The sequence below is a fragment of the Tachypleus tridentatus genome, chromosome 3 (genome assembly GCF_004210375.1).
Source record: "Tachypleus tridentatus isolate NWPU-2018 chromosome 3, ASM421037v1, whole genome shotgun sequence".
Taxonomy (NCBI): Eukaryota; Metazoa; Arthropoda; class Merostomata; order Xiphosura; family Limulidae; genus Tachypleus; species Tachypleus tridentatus.
The window spans coordinates 108,525,870-108,541,420 of NC_134827.1; the positions used below are offsets into that span (position 1 = coordinate 108,525,870).

General features: G+C 26.8%; 1 protein-coding gene across 1 annotated transcript in view; it reads left to right on the plus strand.

Annotated features, from left to right (window-relative positions):
• The first annotated feature begins 732 nt into the window (after positions 1 to 732).
• The window catches only part of LOC143245946 (uncharacterized), a 19,123-nt gene continuing 4,304 nt past the window's right edge, over positions 733 to 15,551 (plus strand). The window contains exons 1-2 of the mRNA XM_076492196.1: positions 733 to 1,215; positions 2,159 to 2,361. Of these exons, the coding sequence (XP_076348311.1) occupies positions 741 to 1,215; positions 2,159 to 2,361 (678 nt within the window). The 5' untranslated portion in view covers positions 733 to 740. The remainder of the gene's footprint in view (positions 1,216 to 2,158; positions 2,362 to 15,551) is intronic.

Here is a 15,551-nt window from a genome sequence, read left to right on the forward strand (position 1 = left end):
TTCACCTATTGAATTACCATGAGACATGTCATTGTGTCCTCAGAAGGTCCGTTGTAAATCTGTGGGTTTAACCTGTTCAGTGCCGTAGACGAGATAACTTGTCCAAGCCGATCGGTAACACAGTGTTACAGACGAGTTAATTCGTTCTCAACAATACCTAGCTTCAACGCTAGATGTCAGCACCATACATGCATTTGAACTACTTACAAATTGTTTCACTTTCGATCCAAAATGGCGTCACGAAAAAGTTACAAAATGAAGAAGCATTAGAGTTGTACTTTGAACTTGATTCGGAGTAGCCGTAGCAACTGAAATATTTGGCAGTGAACAGGTTAAAAAGCGAAAAAACTGAGTTTATGTACCTGTGGTGGACAACACACAGATATTCCACTGTGTACAATTCTGCTCAACAACAAACACATTACTGTTTAACATGAAACAGATTTTGTTAAAGTGTACGTCACAACCGTTATGTAATTTTATCATCCTTATTTAGTTTATTGTTTGTTACTTTAATAGTCATTATATGAGCCTGCCAAACGTTACTTTAACGTTTCTAAGCCTCACACCTTGCCAGTCAACCAACACAACTTTACTTTCATTGTTAGACAATAGGGTTATCCGTGCTGTACCTTGCCACAAGTATGGATAGCGCACCAGGCGTTGGGTAAACAAATGAGAATGAAATATACGAACGCTGGCACAAGCAGTGACATTACAGTCTCACGGTCACATACAGCATGGGGATACAACTTATTTTAAGTGTCATAGGTTTAATACTGACATCGATAGCTTTGTTTATAAGTAATACTGTGGATGGAACAAATGGTATCAGCAGTGGCAAAAAAACTCTACCCTCTGCTAATCTATCAGAGCAACAGATAAAGTCATCAAATGACACGCGACCCACGGATCTTCCACCTGCACAATCATCGAGTCATCAAGTAGTTCGGACTATATCAGAAGCGGCTAAAAGAGAGGCAGTGACCAACGTGGCGTCACACAACACGATACAAGTGGATAACGCTACAAACTCTCGGCCACGTTGGGTTGACGTAGAGCACATCGTTAAAGATGTTATTAATAGCATTATGAAACACTTGTTACCCACCATGTTACGGATCACATCCAAAGTCCATATCTCAAGTCCATGCCTTTCACGTTTGCTGAAAATGGTGGTCAGTGTCCGGCAACTAGAAAGTTGGGCAATAAAAAGTAAGTACCATCACGCACAGACAGATGGGTTACAACTAAGAGTAAGTACCATCACGCACAGACAGAAGGGTTAATACTAAGAGTAAGTACCATCATACGTAGACAGATGGGTTAATACTAAGAGTAAGTACCATCATACGTAGACAGATGGGTTAATACTAAGAGTAAGTGCCATCATACACAGACAGATGGGTTAATACTAAGAGTAAGTACCATCACACACAGACAGATGGGTTAATACTAAGAGTAAGTACCATCATACACAGACAGATGGGTTAACACTAATAGTAAGTACCATCACACACAGACAGATTGGTTAATACTAATAGATAGATAAAGAAAGATCACAGTATAGACAGCTAACAATAAAGTACATACTAATGATAATAAAGGGAGAGAAGTGGGTAATAAGAGATTGAGGGACATTTGAAGGAATACATAAAGAGACAGAAAGATAGACGGACGAAGTAGGAAACAGTTAGATACATGTCTGTGGATCAGAGACAAATATTCAAGAATTATATTCTTCTGTTGCTGTTATACTGTTACTAACAAATAAAGTAAATACATTAAGAGTTTATTTGAATAATTTCTCAGTAGCTACAACCACGTTTATTTCGAAACAATGACAGTAGTTTCACATTCTGGTCTTCTTAAAGGGTTTCTTTGAAGTTAAACGTATAGCTACGGAATGGGTTATCTCTGTTCTGCCCACCACTTGTATCAAAACCAGGTTTCTAGCGTTGTAAGTCCGCAGACATATAGCTGTTATACTGAGGTTCTTTTCGAAATGGGTGACTGTTAATTTAAGACGTCTTACTCCACGAAACTTTCAAAATTAACATATCCTTTTTTTTAAGTTTAAAGTTTTTCGTTTTGATTTTCTAATAATGTCACAAAACCGGTTAACCTGAATTAAAGTTGTATCACTGAATTTCCTAAGTGGTTGACGCCTCGGGAAAGCCCTTTTCTGGCTTACTAGAGGGAACGCTTACAGATTTTGGGTCTTATGAAGAATGTTTGAATATCATAGTGGAGTCAGAAAATCCTAACAGCGAACCTCTTCGTGGCAAGTACTGTATTCTGGAAATAACTCCAAACCTTCCACAGGAGACAAGACAATTAGACCCAAGGCTACATAATACTGTAAGTATCTAAACCAATTTCTGGACAGAACTGGTATTAATTGTACAGATAACATTTCATGTTATTAGTATTGTGTAAAAAATATAAACTGTTTTCTTCAACGGAAATAACACTAGGCCTAATATTCGTGAAAGCAAGAAACACTATATAAAAATATTTCTACATAGACTTCTAGCTGTCATTTTCTAGCTCCATTCACGGGTTCTAATAAGAAGTATCCTGCAAAGTGACTTTTGACAGATAAAAGATATTTATGCCTGTTTGTAGAGGGCAATATTTACACATTATTCATTTTAAATGTGTTATAAACAAATTAACAAGTAGATGTAATACAAAAAGTACCTAATCTAGCGAGATTTTTATAACGATAGACAGACGTGTCCATTTAACACAGTGAACAAAATAACCTTTGAATGGTAAAACATTGTTGACTGCCTACTACACAACAACAACACGGTTTAGAAATTCTAAATGTTGTGACAAAAAGCGCTGTTGACTGCCTACTACACAACAACACCAGGGTTTAGGAATTCAAATGTTGTGACAAAGAGCACTGTTGACTGTCTACTACACTATAACACCAGTTTAGAAATTCTAAATGTTGTGACAAAAAGCGCTGTTGACTGCCTACTACACAACAACAACAAAGTTTACCAATTCTAAATGTTGTGACAAAAAGCATTGTTGACTGCCTACTACACAACAACAACAAAGTTTACCAATTCTAAATGTTGTGACAAAAAGCATTGTTGACTGCCTAGTACACCATAACACTACAGTTTACCAATTCTAAATGTTGTGACAAAAAGCATTGTTGACTGCCTACTACACAACAACACCACAGTTTAGCAATTCGAAATGTTCTGACAAAAAGCGCTGTTGACTGCCTACTACACAACAACACCAGGGTTTAGGAATTCAAATGTTGTGACAAAGAGCACTGTTGACTGCCTAGTACACTATAACACCACAGTTTACCAATTCTAAATGTTCGACAAAGAGCATTGTTGACTGCCTAGTACACTATAACACCACAGTTTACCAATTCTAAATGTTGTGACAAAGAGCATTGTTGACTGCCTGGTACACTATAACACCACAGTTTACCAATTCTAAATGTTGTGACAAAGAGCATTGTTGACTGCCTGGTACACTATAACACCACAGTTTACCAATTCTAAATGTTGTGACAAAGAGCATTGTTGAGAGCCTGGTACACTATAACACCACAGTTTACCAATTCTAAATGTTCGACAAAGAGCATTGTTGACTGCCTAGTACACTATAACACCACAGTTTACCAATTCTAAATGTTGTGACAAAAAGCATTGTTGACTGCCTAGTACACTATAACACCACAGTTTACCAATTCTAAATGTTGTGACAAAAAGCATTGTTGACTGCCTAGTACACTATAACACCACAGTTTACCAATTCTAAATGTTGTGACAAAAAGCACTGTTGACTGCCTAGTACACCATAACACCACAGTTTACCAATTCTAAATGTTGTGACAAAGAGCATTGTTGACTGCCGGGTACACTATAACACCACAGTTTACCAATTCTAAATGTTGTGACAAAGAGCATTGTTGACTGCCTGGTACACTATAACACCACAGTTTACCAATTCTAAATGTTGTGACAAAGAGCATTGTTGACTGCCTAGTACACCATAACACCACAGTTTACCAATTCTAAATGTTGTGACAAAGAGCATTGTTGACTGCCTAGTACACCATAACACCACGGTTTACCAATTCTAAATGTTTCAAAAAGAGCATTGTTGACTGCCTAGTACACCATAACACCACAGTTTACCAATTCTAAATGTTGTGACAAAGAGCATTGTTGACTGCCTAGTACACTATAACACCAAAGGTTACCAATTCTAAATGTTTGACAAAGAGCATTGTTGACTGCCTAGTACACTATAACACCACAGTTTACCAATTCTAAATGTTGTGACAAAAAGCATTGTTGACTGCCTAGTACACCATAACACCACAGTTTACTAATTCTAAATGTTGTGAGAAAGAGCATTGTTGACTGCCTAGTACACCATAACACCACAGTTTACCAATTCTAAATGTTTGACAAAGAGCATTGCTGACTGCCTGATACACTATAACACCACAGTTTACCAATTCTAAATGTTGTGACAAAAAGCATTGTTGACTGCCTAGTACACCATAACACCACAGTTTACCAATTCTAAATGTTTGACAAAGAGTATTGTTGACTGCCTTGTACGCTATAACACCACAGTTTACCAATTCTAAATGATTGACAAAGAGCATTGTTGACTGCCTAGTACACTATAACACCACAGTTTACCAATTCTAAATGTTGTGACAAAAAGCATTGTTGACTGCCCAGTACACTATAACACCACAGTTTACCAATCCTAAATGTTGTGACAAAAAGCATTGTGGTAAAGATGTATAATTTCTATATATCATTTATAAACTGTATGATAAAGATATATAATCTGTATGTATCATTTAGAAACTGTATGATAAAGATATATAATCTGTATGTATCATTTAGAAACTGTATGATAAAGATATATAATCTGTATGTATCATTTACAAACAGTATGATAAAGATATATAATCTGTATGTATCATTTAGAAACTGTATGGTAAAGATATATAATCTGTATGTATCATTTATAAACTGTATGACAAAGATATATAATCCGTATGTATCATTTAGAAACTGTATGGTAAAGATATATAACCTGTATGTGTCATTTAGAAACTGTATGATAAAGATATATAATCTGTATGTGTCATTTAGAAACTGTATGGTAAAGATATATAATCTGTATGTATCATTTAGAAACTGTATGATAAAGATATATAATCTGTATGTATCATTTAGAAACTGTATGGTAAAGATATTTGATCTGTATGTATCATTTAGAAACTGTATGATAAAGATATATAATCTGTATGTATCATTTAGAAACTGTATGATAAAGATATATAATCTGTATGTATCATTTATAAACTGTATGGTAAAGATATATAATCTGTATGTATCATTCATAAACTGTATGATAAAGATATATAATCTGCATGTATCATTTAGAAACTGTATGGTAAAGATATATAATCTGTATGTATCATTTATAAACTGTATGATAAAGATATATAATCTGTATGTATCATTTACAAACTGTATGGTAAAGATATATAATCTGTATGTATCATTTAGAAACTGTATGATAAAGATATGTAATCTGTATGTATCATTTAGAAACTGTATGGTAAAGATATATAATCTGTATGTATCATTTAGAAACTGTATGATAAAGATATATAATCTGTATGTATCATTTAGAAACTGTATGATAAAGATATATAATCTGTATGTATCATTTAGAAACTGTATGGTAAAGATATATAATCTGTATGTATCATTTAGAAACTGTATGATAAAGATATATAATCTGTATGTATCATTTATAAACTGTATGGTAAAGATATATAATCTGTATGTATCATTTAGAAACTGTATGGTAAAGATATATAATCTGTATGTATCATTTAGAAACTGTATGGTAACGATATATAATCTGTATGTATCATTTAGAAACTGTATGGTAAAGATATATAATCTCTATATATCATTTAGAAACTGTATGGTAAAGATATATAATCTGTATGTATCATTTATAAACTGTATGATAAAGATATATAATCTGTATGTATCATTTAAAAACTGTATGATAAGGATATGTAATCTGTATGTATCATTTAGAAACTGTATGGTAAAGATATATAATCTGTATGTATCATTTAGAAACTGTATGGTAAAGATATATAATCTGTATGTATCATTTAGAAACTGTATGATAAAGATATATAATCTGTATGTATCATTTAGAAACTGTATGATAAAGATATGTAATCTGTATGTATCATTTAGAAACTGTATGGTAAAGATATATAATCTGTATGTATCATTTAGAAACTGTATGGTAAAGATATATAATCTGTATGTATCATTTAGAAACTGTATGATAAAGATATATAATCTGTATGTATCATTTAGAAACTGTATGATAAAGATATATAATCTGTATGTATCATTTATAAACTGTATGGTAAAGATATATAATCTGTATGTATCATTTAGAAACTGTATGGTAAAGATATATAATCTGTATGTATCATTTAGAAACTGTATGGTAACGATATATAATCTGTATGTATCATTTAGAAACTGTATGGTAAAGATATATAATCTCTATATATCATTTAGAAACTGTATGGTAAAGATATATAATCTGTATGTATCATTTATAAACTGTATGATAAAGATATATAATCTGTATGTATCATTTAAAAACTGTATGATAAGGATATGTAATCTGTATGTATCATTTAGAAACTGTATGGTAAAGATATATAATCTGTATGTATCATTTAGAAACTGTATGGTAAAGATATATAATCTGTATGTATCATTTAGAAACTGTATGATAAAGATATATAATCTGTATGTATCATTTAGAAACTGTATGATAAAGATATGTAATCTGTATGTATCATTTATAAACTGTATGATAAAGATATATAATCTGTATGTATCATTTATAAACTGTATGGTAAAGATATATAATCTGTATGTATCATTTACAAACTGTATGATAAAGATATATAATCTGTATGTATCATTTATAAACTGTATGATAAAGATATATAATCTGTATGTATCATTTAGAAACTGTATTGTAAAGATATATAATCTGTATGTATCATTTAGAAACTCTATGATAAAGATATATAATCTGTATGTATCATTTATAAACCGTATGATAGATATATAATCTGTATGTATCATTTAGAAACTGTATTATAAAGATATATAATCTGTATGTATCATTTATAAACTGTATGGTAAAGATATATAATCTGTATGTATCATTTAGAAACTGTATGATAAAGATATATAATCTGTATGTATCATTTATAAACTGTATGGTAAAGATATATAATCTGTATGTATCATTTATAAACTGTATGATAAAGATATACAATCTGTATGTATCATTTAGAAACTGTATGATAAAGATATATAATCTGTATGTATCATTTATAAACTGTATGATAAAGATATATAATCTGTATGTATCATTTATAAACTGTATGATAAAGATATATAATCTCTATATATCATTTATAAACTGTATGATAAAGATATGTAATCTGTATGTATCATTTAGAAACTGTATGGTAAAGATATATAATCTGTATGTATCATTTAGAAACTGTATGATAAAGATATATAATCTCTATATATCATTTAGAAACTGTATGGTAAAGATATATAATCTGTATGTATCATTTAGTAACTGTATGGTAAAGATATATAATCTGTATGTATCATTTACAAACTGTATGGTAAAGATATATAATCTGTATGTATCATTTAGAAACTGTATGATAAAGATATGTAATCTGTATGTATCATTTAGAAACTGTATGGTAAAGATATATAATCTGTATGTATCATTTAGAAACTGTATGATAAAGATATATAATCTGTATGTATCATTTAAAAACTGTATGATAAAGATATGTAATCTGTATGTATCATTTAGAAACTGTATGGTAAAGATATATAATCTGTATGTATCATTTAGAAACTGTATGGTAAAGATATATAATCTGTATGTATCATTTAGAAACTGTATGGTAAAGATATATAATCTGTATGTATCATTTAGAAACTGTATGATAAAGATATGTAATCTCTATATATCATTTAGAAACTGTATGGTAAAGATATATAATCTGTATGTATCATTTAGAAACTGTATGGTAAAGATATATAATCTGTATGTATCATTTAGAAACTGTATGATAAAGATATGTAATCTGTATGTATCATTTAGAAACTGTATGGTAAAGATATATAATCTGTATGTATCATTTAGAAACTGTATGATAAAGATATATAATCTGTATGTATTATTTAGAAACTGTATGGTAAAGATATATAATCTGTATGTATCATTTACAAACTGTATGGTAAAGATATATAATCTGTATGTATCATTTAGAAACTGTATGATAAAGATATGTAATCTGTATGTATCATTTAGAAACTGTATGGTAAAGATATATAATCTGTATGTATTATTTAGAAACTGTATGGTAAAGATATATAATCTGTATGTATCATTTACAAACTGTATGGTAAAGATATATAATCTGTATGTATCATTTAGAAACTGTATGATAAAGATATGTAATCTGTATGTATCATTTAGAAACTGTATGGTAAAGATATATAATCTGTATGTATCATTTAGAAACTGTATGATAAAGATATATAATCTGTATGTATCATTTAGAAACTGTATGATAAAGATATATAATCTGTATGTATCATTTAGAAACTGTATGATAAAGATATGTAATCTCTATATATCATTTAGAAACTGTATGTTAAAGATATATAATCTGTATGTATCATTTAGAAACTGTATGATAAAGATATGTAATCTCTATATATCATTTAGAAACTGTATGTTAAAGATATATAATCTGTATGTATCATTTAGAAACTGTATGATAAATATATGTAATCTCTATATATCATTTATAAACTGTATGTTAAAGATATATAATCTGTATGTATCATTTATAAACTGTATGATAAAGATATATAATCTCTATATATCATTTACAAACTGTATGATAAAGATATGTAATCTGTATGTATCATTTAGAAACTGTATGGTAAAGATATATAATCTGTATGTATCATTTAGAAACTGTATGATAAAGATATATAATCTCTATATATCATTTAGAAACTGTATGGTAAAGATATATAATCTGTATGTATCATTTAGAAACTGTATGGTAAAGATATGTAATCTCTATATATCATTTATAAACTGTATAATAAAGATATATAATCTCTATATATCATTTATAAACTGTATGATAAAGATATGTAATCTGTATGTATCATTTAGAAACTGTATGGTAAAGATATATAATCTGTATGTATCATTTAGAAACTGTATGATAAAGATATATAATCTCTATATATCATTTAGAAACTGTAAGATAAAGATATGTAATCTGTATGTATCATTTAGAAACTGTATGGTAAAGATATATAATCTGTATGTATCATTTAGAAACTGTATGGTAAAGATATATAATCTGTATGTATCATTTAGAAACTGTATGGTAAAGATATATAATCTGTATGTATCATTTAGAAACTGTATGGTAAAGATATATAATCTGTATGTATCATTTACAAACTGTATGGTAAAGATATATAATCTGTATGTATCATTTATAAACTGTATGATAAAGATATATAATCTGTATGTATCATTTATAAACTGTATGGTAAAGATATATAATCTGTATGTATCATTTACAAACTGTATGGTAAAGATATATAATCTGTATGTATCATTTATAAACTGTATGATAAAGATATATAATCTGTATGTATCATTTAGAAACTGTATTGTAAAGATATATAATCTGTATGTATCATTTAGAAACTCTATGATAAAGATATATAATCTGTATGTATCATTTATAAACCGTATGATAGATATATAATCTGTATGTATCATTTAGAAACTGTATTATAAAGATATATAATCTGTATGTATCATTTATAAACTGTATGGTAAAGATATATAATCTGTATGTATCATTTAGAAACTGTATGATAAAGATATGTAATCTGTATGTATCATTTATAAACTGTATGGTAAAGATATATAATCTGTATGTATCATTTATAAACTGTATGATAAAGATATACAATCTGTATGTATCATTTAGAAACTGTATGATAAAGAAATATAATCTGTATGTATCATTTATAAACTGTATGATAAAGATATATAATCTGTATGTATCATTTATAAACTGTATGATAAAGATATATAATCTCTATATATCATTTATAAACTGTATGATAAAGATATGTAATCTGTATGTATCATTTAGAAACTGTATGGTAAAGATATATAATCTGTATGTATCATTTAGAAACTGTATGATAAAGATATATAATCTCTATATATCATTTAGAAACTGTATGGTAAAGATATATAAACTGTATGTATCATTTAGAAACTGTATGATAAAGATATATAATCTGTATGTATCATTTACAAACTGTATGGTAAAGATATATAATCTGTATGTATCATTTAGAAACTGTATGATAAAGATATGTAATCTGTATGTATCATTTAGAAACTGTATGGTAAAGATATATAATCTGTATGTATCATTTAGAAACTGTATGATAAAGATATATAATCTGTATGTTTCATTTAGAAACTGTATGATAAAGATATGTAATCTGTATGTATCATTTAGAAACTGTATGGTAAAGATATATAATCTGTATGTATCATTTAGAAACTGTATGGTAAAGATATATAATCTGTATGTATCATTTAGAAACTGTATGGTAAAGATATATAATCTGTATGTATCATTTAGAAACTGTATGATAAAGATATGTAATCTCTATATATCATTTAGAAACTGTATGGTAAAGATATATAATCTGTATGTATCATTTAGAAACTGTATGGTAAAGATATATAATCTGTATGTATCATTTAGAAACTGTATGATAAAGATATCTAATCTCTATATATCATTTAGAAACTGTATGTTAAAGATATATAATCTGTATGTATCATTTATAAACTGTATGGTAAAGATATGTAATCTCTATATATCATTTATAAACTGTATGATAAAGATATATAATCTCTATATATCATTTATAAACTGTATGATAAAGATATGTAATCTGTATGTATCATTTAGAAACTGTATGGTAAAGATATATAATCTGTATGTATCATTTAGAAACTGTATGATAAAGATATATAATCTCTATATATCATTTAGAAACTGTATGGTAAAGATATATAATCTGTATGTATCATTTAGAAACTGTATGGTAAAGATATATAATCTGTATGTATCATTTAGAAACTGTATGATAAAGATATATAATCTCTATATATCATTTAGAAACTGTATGGTAAAGATATATAATCTGTATGTATCATTTAGAAACTGTATGGTAAAGATATATAATCTGTATGTATCATTTACAAACTGTATGGTAAAGATATATAATCTGTATGTATCATTTAGAAACTGTATGATAAAGATATGTAATCTGTATGTATCATTTAGAAACTGTATGATAAAGATATATAATCTGTATGTATCATTTAGAAACTGTATGATAAAGATATATAATCTGTATGTATCATTTATAAACTGTATGGTAAAGATATATAATCTGTATGTATCATTTAGAAACTGTATGGTAAAGATATATAATCTGTATGTGTCATTTAGAAACTGTATGGTAAAGATATATAATCTGTATGTATCATTTACAAACTGTATGGTAAAGATATATAATCTGTATGTATCATTTAGAAACTGTATGATAAAGATATGTAATCTGTATGTATCATTTAGAAACTGTATGATAAAGATATATAATCTGTATGTATCATTTAGAAACTGTATGATAAAGATATATAATCTGTATGTATCATTTAGAAACTGTATGATAAAGATATGTAATCTCTATATATCATTTAGAAACTGTATGGTAAAGATATATAATCTGTATGTATCATTTAGAAACTGTATGATAAAGAGATATAATCTGTATGTATCATTTAGAAACTGTATGGTAAAGATATATAATCTGTATGTATCATTTAGAAACTGTATGATAAAGATATGTAATCTCTATATATCATTTAGAAACTGTATGTTAAAGATATATAATCTGTATGTATCATTTAGAAACTGTATGATAAAGATATGTAATCTCTATATATCATTTAGAAACTGTATGTTAAAGATATATAATCTGTATGTATCATTTAGAAACTGTATGATAAAGATATGTAATCTCTATATATCATTTATAAACTGTATGTTAAAGATATATAATCTGTATGTATCATTTATAAACTGTATGATAAAGATATATAATCTCTATATATCATTTACAAACTGTATGATAAAGATATGTAATCTGTATGTATCATTTAGAAACTGTATGGTAAAGATATATAATCTGTATGTATCATTTAGAAACTGTATGATAAAGATATATAATCTCTATATATCATTTAGAAACTGTATGGTAAAGATATATAATCTGTATGTATCATTTAGAAACTGTATGGTAAAGATATGTAATCTCTATATATCATTTATAAACTGTATGATAAAGATATATAATCTCTATATATCATTTATAAACTGTATGATAAAGATATGTAATCTGTATGTATCATTTAGAAACTGTATGGTAAAGATATATAATCTGTATGTATCATTTAGAAACTGTATGATAAAGATATACAATCTGTATGTATCATTTAGAAACTGTATGGTAAAGATATATAATCTGTATGTATCATTTAGAAACTGTATGATAAAGATATGTAATCTCTATATATCATTTAGAAACTGTATGTTAAAGATATATAATCTGTATGTATCATTTAGAAACTGTATGATAAAGATATGTAATCTCTATATATCATTTAGAAACTGTATGTTAAAGATATATAATCTGTATGTATCATTTATAAACTGTATGATAAAGATATATAATCTCTATATATCATTTACAAACTGTATGATAAAGATATGTAATCTGTATGTATCATTTAGAAACTGTATAGTAAAGATATATAATCTGTATGTATCATTTAGAAACTGTATGATAAAGATATATAATCTCTATATATCATTTAGAAACTGTATGGTAAAGATATATAATCTGTATGTATCATTTAGAAACTGTATGGTAAAGATATATAATCTGTATGTATCATTTATAAACTGTATGTTAAAGATATATAATCTGTATGTATCATTTATAAACTGTATGATAAAGATATATAATCTCTATATATCATTTACAAACTGTATGATAAAGATATGTAATCTGTATGTATCATTTAGAAACTGTATGGTAAAGATATATAATCTGTATGTATCATTTACAAACTGTATGGTAAAGATATATAATCTGTATGTATCATTTAGTAACTGTATGGTAAAGATATATAATCTCTATGTATCATTTAGAAACTGTATGATAAAGATATATAATCTGTATGTATCATTTAGAAACTGTATGATAAAGATATATAATCTGTATGTATCATTTATAAACTGTATGGTAAAGATATATAATCTGTATGTATCATTTAGAAACTGTATGGTAAAGATATATAATCTGTATGTATCATTTAGAAACTGTATGGTAAAGATATATAATCTGTATGTATCATTTACAAACTGTATGGTAAAGATATATAATCTGTATGTATCATTTAGAAACTGTATGATAAAGATATGTAATCTGTATGTATCATTTAGAAACTGTATGATAAAGATATATAATCTGTATGTATCATTTAGAAACTGTATGATAAAGATATATAATCTGTATGTATCATTTAGAAACTGTATGGTAAAGATATATAATCTGTATGTATCATTTAGAAACTGCATGGTAAAGATATATAATCTGTATGTATCATTTAGAAACTGTATGATAAAGATATGTAATCTCTATATATCATTTAGAAACTGTATGGTAAAGATATATAATCTGTATGTATCATTTAGAAACTGTATGATAAAGATATATAATCTGTATGTATCATTTAGAAACTGTATGGTAAAGATATATAATCTGTATGTATCATTTAGAAACTGTATGATAAAGATATGTAATCTCTATATATCATTTAGAAACTGTATGTTAAAGATATATAATCTGTATGTATCATTTAGAAACTGTATGATAAAGATATGTAATCTCTATATATCATTTAGAAACTGTATGTTAAAGATATATAATATGTATGTATCATTTAGAAACTGTATGATAAAGATATGTAATCTCTATATATCATTTATAAACTGTATGTTAAAGATATATAATCTGTATGTATCATTTATAAACGGTATGATAAAGATATATAATCTCTATATATCATTTACAAACTGTATGATAAAGATATGTAATCTGTATGTATCATTTAGAAACTGTATGGTAAAGATATATAATCTGTATGTATCATTTAGAAACTGTATGATAAAGATATATAATCTCTATATATCATTTAGAAACTGTATGGTAAAGATATATAATCTGTATGTATCATTTAGAAACTGTATGGTAAAGATATGTAATCTCTATATATCATTTATAAACTGTATGATAAAGATATATAATCTCTATATATCATTTATAAACTGTATGATAAAGATATGTAATCTGTATGTATCATTTAGAAACTGTATGGTAAAGATATATAATCTGTATGTATCATTTAGAAACTGTATGATAAAGATATACAATCTGTATGTATCATTTAGAAACTGTATGGTAAAGATATATAATCTGTATGTATCATTTAGAAACTGTATGATAAAGATATGTAATCTCTATATATCATTTAGAAACTGTATGGTAAAGATATATAATCTGTATGTATCATTTAGAAACTGTATGGTAAAGATATATAATCTGTATGTATCATTTAGAAACTGTATGATAAAGATATGTAATCTCTATATATCATTTAGAAACTTATGTTAAAGATATATAATCTGTATGTATCATTTAGAAACTGTATGATAAAGATATGTAATCTCTATATATCATTTAGAAACTGTATGTTAAAGATATATAATCTGTATGTATCATTTATAAACTGTATGATAAAGATATATAATCTCTATATATCATTTACAAACTGTATGATAAAGATATGTAATCTGTATGTATCATTTAGAAACTGTATGGTAAAGATATATAATCTGTATGTATCATTTAGAAACTGTATGATAAAGATATATAATCTCTATATATCATTTAGAAACTGTATGGTAAAGATATATAATCTGTATGTATCATTTAGAAACTGTATGGTAAAGATATATAATCTGTATGTATCATTTATAAACTGTATGTTAAAGATATATAATCTGTATGTATCATTTATAAACTGTATGATAAAGATATATAATCTCTATATATCATTTACAAACTGTATGATAAAGATATGTAATCTGTATGTATCATTTAGAAACTGTATGGTAAAGATAT